General features: G+C 32.8%; 1 protein-coding gene across 1 annotated transcript in view; it reads right to left on the bottom strand.

Moving 5' to 3' along the window:
- Positions 1–3924: 3924 nt before the first annotated feature.
- Positions 3925–5986, bottom strand: part of TTPA (tocopherol (alpha) transfer protein) — a 73205-nt gene continuing 71143 nt past the window's right edge. The window contains exon 5 of the mRNA XM_006860081.1: positions 3925–4095. Within this exon, the coding sequence (XP_006860143.1) occupies positions 3925–4095 (171 nt within the window). The remainder of the gene's footprint in view (positions 4096–5986) is intronic.

Genomic DNA, 5986 nt, shown 5'->3' with positions numbered 1-5986 from the left:
GTTAGGTGGTTCATACCCACCAACCACTCCTCAGAAACCTTATACAGGATATCTGTGGGTAGAAACCAACTCTATAAAACTAAACAACAACAAATAGATTGTTAGATTGATCTTGGTCAAGTAGAGGAGACGACGTTCAGTACTAGGTATAGTGATGGAAGAGGAGGGTGGTACAAGTTCCTTCTAACCATGAGCTTAATAAGGATGTACTGACACCAATCCTAATTATATCGTCATTATTTCTACTTCTGTCTTTGCAACTAAAAGTTTCCTCACAGTAGTAAGTATGATGAAACTCAACATAAGACTATTTCAAACAATCCCATGTTAACTACTTTGCTGAGTTTTTCATTTATACTTTACCTGTTTTGTGACCTGTAGGCTTACTTTAAGTGAGAGGCAAAGATGATATTTGCTCTAGGACTTCAGTTCTATTTCTATAAGAAAAATCTACTGTTGACAAATAAAATAATAATCTAGGATAGTAGCAAAACATAGTTGGCATCTAGTCAGATTTGACTTGTGGTGACCCCATGTGTGTCAGGGTAGAATTCTATTCTGTAGCGTTTTCAATGGCTGATTTTTCAGAAGGAGATTTCAGGGTTTTCTTTCAAGGTATGACTTGATGTACTTGAGCCTCCAACTTTTCAGTTAGTGGCCTAGAGCATTAACTGTTTGCATCACCCCCATGATTCCAGAGTAGTATTAGCAGATAGATTGTTTCAAACCAAATTGTCTACTCAATGGACACACGATCACTTTTTTTCTTTAAAAATTTTAATTTCTAAAATGTATGCATGGCTTAGCTTTGTGTGATTGGTTTCTTGTCCCTTTCTACATAGCAAGTAATATTGGGGGAGTATGATGTTGAACTAAGAAGAAGGGAAAACCAGTGAGCAATGCATACTTTTAAAGAAAAAGATTGGCATTTGTATAAATTCGAAACTACCAGCTGTTTGGCAGGAGAAAGATGAGGCTTTCTGCTCTCGTAAAGATTTAGAGCCTCGGAAACCCTGTACCGGATCGCTATGCGTCTCAGCCGACTCCAAGGCACATAACCAACCAACAAGATGTTATGTTCTGGTAGCGTAGTGGTTACAAATTGGGCTGCGAACCTCAAGGTCAGTAGTTCAAAACTACCAGTTGTTCTGCAGTTCAAAACTACCAGCTGTTCTACGGGAGAAAGATGACGCTTTCTGCGCCCGTAAAGATTTACAGCCTCGGAAATCCTATACAGGGTTGCTTTGAGTCAGAACTGACTCCACCACACATAACCACCACCAGATGGTATGTTAAAATACATTTTTTTAAAATACTGTGTTTTTGGTAAAGATTTACACAGCAGTTTAAGTTTCCATTCAACAATTCTATACAAATTGTTCAGTGACATTGGTTACATTCTTCACAATATGTGAACATCCTCACTATTTCTGTTCTGGTTGTTCCCTTTCCACTAGTCTAGTTTCCCCACCTCCTTACATCCTCATATTTGGTCTCATATATATAATTTTTTAAAGGTGCTTAATAGTATGTAAGGATGATATTCATTCTTTTCTAAGCTAAGCTTTATTTAACTACAAGTACCTTTAGGTCCAAAGTGTAAAGAGTATCTTAGGATAATAGCCTAAGGAGTCCTCCTAAAGTTTTGTTCTACATTTTTCTCTCATTCTAACAGGGTCCACAGGCCTAATAAGATGTAGTCACTTTTAATTTTTAAAAATTCTGCAAAGAAAATCAGTTTTTAAAAAAGAATATCTAATATACATATGTAAAATTAAAAAGCAGCAAACCATGCTTTATGTGAAATATGTTTATTTTCATGTGAATATTAAAAAAATAATTTATTGTGCCATTCTGTCAACACATTGAGTACATGATAGGGTTAACCTTTTAAAAGGCCCTTCTGGTACAATCACAGTAAATTGACATAGACACTTAGGCAATTATTTATCTTGCCACTTAAAAAAATTCCCTGTTCATTTCATATCTTTAACATTTTTTTCTCCAATGAATTATTGAATTTTATAAAAACTTCAAAGTTCTATAATAAAATCTAGCTATTTTTATTGAATTAACTCTTAATGAAATTGTTAAGCATATCACCACAGAATCAAATTTAAATGACATTTATAATATTCTTTTTCATTCATGTGTTAAACTAATCACACAGAGTCATAAAAAATTATCCTAGTGTACCTACGTGTAAATGAAGCAGAACTTTGTGCTGTAATTCTTCTTTCAGAACTGAACTTTGAATAAGGCAAGGAAGTTTTTTGTTTGTTCTTTTCAACTGAGTTTGTTCCACTATTAGTTTTAATTACATAATTTTATATTATATGATTTTTATAAAGATGACATCAAGATTTTTTAATATATAAGCAGGATCTAATTTATAAATAAAAACATAATAATTAAAGTTAGCATTCTAGTCCTAAACCAAAATCAAACATGTTCTTTAAAGAGCATTCACAATGACTGTAAATTTTATCACAGATAATATGTATAGAGAATGAGAAATATCAGCTCACTTGATTAGACTAATTTTTCTTATAAAGAAAAACACCCTTCGTATATCCTTTCACAAAGATACTCATACAATTAACCTTGAAATTCAACTAGCTGAACAAATGTTCTAATGGTGTTGAACCCCTTGTGCTTTAATTTTCAAGTTTAATTTAAAATTAAGGCATTTTTATAAAACACTAAGTATACAGAATCATATCATACATTGGAAGCTATATAAAATGTGTGTCCTGACCTGAGGTTATATTCTTCCTCAGTAAGTGAAATGTTGACATAAACCATAATATATAAAGCATACTTGAATGACTACTGTTTAACGTAAATGGGAATTATAGAATTTGACCAGATTATTCTGAAATATTAGAACAATCCAAATGTATAATCTGGAAAACTCCAGATATAATTGACAGCAATTTTTAAAGTGTAAACATTTCCTTTGCATTGTATATATTGCTGTATTACTATTCAATTAAAAGTAATCCATGTATAAAATAGCTGAATACTATTGCAGCTCTAAATTGATGTATAGTCATGATGAGAACAGATCTAAACAGAAGTAAGTAGGGCATTCTTGATTTTTGTGAAAATACAAAAACAGTATTCAGATATCAACTGTGCCTGAAATCTTTTCTACATGATTTTTGGTTATCAATTATATCAACATGACTAATATCATTGAGACCTATAGATATAATAAAATAGCTTATAATTTATAAGTCCGTCAATCAAAAGTTTCTGTTGTGCAAATGTGCTAAAATAGAATTTCCCTCAGATGAACTATTTTAACTAATCTGAGTTTTAATATAATCTGATAACCATCCAAAATTAGTGTTAATAGTTTCTATTTTAATTGTCCTTCTGTTTTTACTCATTTTTCTTTTCAGTAGAATATATTATAAATTATTAAACTAATATAATCAGGGAAGTTGTTTAAAATGATACTTTCCAGGAACATACAAACACTCACTTTAGAATTCATTTTCTATGTTATCTCTTCAAGAATCTCTTTCTATGCTTTTAAGGTGTTGGGAATCCTGGTGTGGTGCTGTAAGATAAACACTGCTAAGCACAAGGTCAGTGGTTCAAAGCCACTAGCCATACCTTGGAAACCCTATACAATGTTGCTATGAGTCAGAACCAACCAGACTGCACTTAACAACAACAACATTTAGTTACTTCAAAGGTAGAGAAACTTTGTTCAAAAATAAAAACCTCCCCAAACACCCAATTTGTTCATGTCTAAGTGATTTTACATTTTAAAATATCAATCAAACATTAATTAGTTTAGAAGATACTCAATTCCATTCTTCATCCTTCCCCCTCACTCCTTTCTTTTCTTTCAAGTAACCAGGTAGCATCTCACTCATGTCAGGAAGCCATTCACAGTTTAAAAACTTCTCATCAACTGCTCTGAGAAATGCTATGAAGATACTCTTCAGATTTCATTATAAAATTTGTCCACTCCTGACAAATGTCCTCCATGGAGAATTCTTCACCACCATATTCCACAGGTAGGATGTCTGGAAAATGCTGAAGTAAGTTTTCTTTGTAATCATTTCCGTGCATGTGAATCTGAAATAGCCAAACGTTTTAGAGATACTGCCTCCACATATCAATATAATAGATACATTTCAATGGAAAGTCAACACCATAAGACAAGGAGTTCTAATAACTTGGAAGAATGAGGGGCATGCATATTTATCACCGTTGTTAAGTGCTGTAGAGTCAGTTCCAACCCATAGCGACAATGTATAGGGTTTCCGAGGAGCAGCTGGTGAGCTCGAACCACCAACCTTGTGATTCAAACCAACTTTCCGCACATTAACCAGCAGCACCATAACAGGGCTCCATGTATATGTAACACACCCTTTGTTCTTCTCTTATGAATCTAAGAAATTTACTTATATATCGACTACACTGTCTATGAATCAAATAATCTTATGTTTTCTTAGATTTCCATTCTAATAACTACACAAAATTAATAACAAGATACTGTTTTTCTCTTTCAAAAGTAGATTTTTAAAATCAAAATAGAATTTTATGAATTCTATTCTCTGACATGCAGGTAATTCTTAATAAAAGTAATATCCTAGGACTATTCTGTAGAGGTTAAAAACATATTTCCTGGTACTAGTTTCTATTAAGGAGCCCTGGTAGCATAGTGGGTTATTCAACTGGCTGCTAACTACAAGGTCAACAGCTCAAAACCACCAGCCACTGTGAGAGAAAAAGATGAGGCTTCTGCTCTTGTAAAGATTTATAGCCTTAGAAATCCTATACAGTGTTGTTGTGAGTCAGAACTTGCTCCTCGGCATACAGCTGCAGCAGTTTATATTAAATATAAGTATATACTTGTAAACACAATTAACTAAGTGAGGAATCATTTATGAGTTGTAGTTGATGGATAGTGTTACTAATACAAAAATTAAGAGACAATTATGGTTGAAAATCTTCCATTTTCAAATATTTTAAGCTATGAAAATAGATCACTTAGTGCTTTGAAGTTGACAATAACAAAAACTTGGAACCTTGAACCTTGCTAACATAAATAAGTGAACAAATAATCTTTTCCATTTGCTAGGGGAAATTTTTCATCTATACATTCAACAAACATTTAATAAGTATCTGCTCTGTATGAAGATATGGGGGTTGAAAAGTAAGTTTTCTGTACTCAGGAATTTTGCAGTTCCTATTCTTGATGTATCCTTAAGTGTTCAAAATATCATCAACTGATTGCAAAGAAATTCTACTAACACCTCAGGAAGAAGGCAAATAGAATAGCACAGGATATTGATAATTTTATGAATTATCATTTGACAAACAGTTTAAAAGGAAGTAAGTGGCTGGTTTGGTTTATTCTGTTGTTGTTAAAGAGATGGAAAAAATGATCACTAACTTTAAATAGAAAGGAAAGAGACCTCAGATAAGCAATTGCTTAAGAAGGACAATAAAGTTGGAGGTCTCTCACTCCCTGATCTCAAAACTTACTATAGTCACAGTGGGCAAAATAACCTGGTACTGATACAATGAAAGATCTATAGATCAATGGAATCCAGAAGTAAATCCATCCATATTTACTCAGCTGATCTTTGACAAAAGGCCAGATACATTAAATGGAGACGTGATACTCTCTTCTATAAATGGTTCTGGCAAAACTGGAAATCAATCTGTATAAGAATTAAACAAGACACATATCTCACACCATATACAAAAACAAACTCAACATGGATTAAAAACCTAAATGTAAAACCTAGAACCATAAAGATCATCATGAAAAAATAGGGGCAGATTAAGGGGTTCTAATACATGACACAAATACACTATCAAACATTGCTAAAAACATACAAACAGCAGAAGACAAGATAGATGATTGGGACCTCCAAAAAATTAGACACTTTTGGCATAAAAAGATTTTGCCAAAAGAGTAAAAAGGAAGCCAAGAGACTGGGATTTATATATATAT

This window comes from Chrysochloris asiatica, unplaced genomic scaffold, assembly GCF_000296735.1.
Source record: "Chrysochloris asiatica unplaced genomic scaffold, ChrAsi1.0 scaffold00036, whole genome shotgun sequence".
Taxonomy (NCBI): domain Eukaryota; kingdom Metazoa; phylum Chordata; class Mammalia; order Afrosoricida; family Chrysochloridae; genus Chrysochloris; species Chrysochloris asiatica.
Note: the sequence above shows the minus strand (reverse complement) of the source record. Positions and strands in the feature narration are given on the sequence as shown.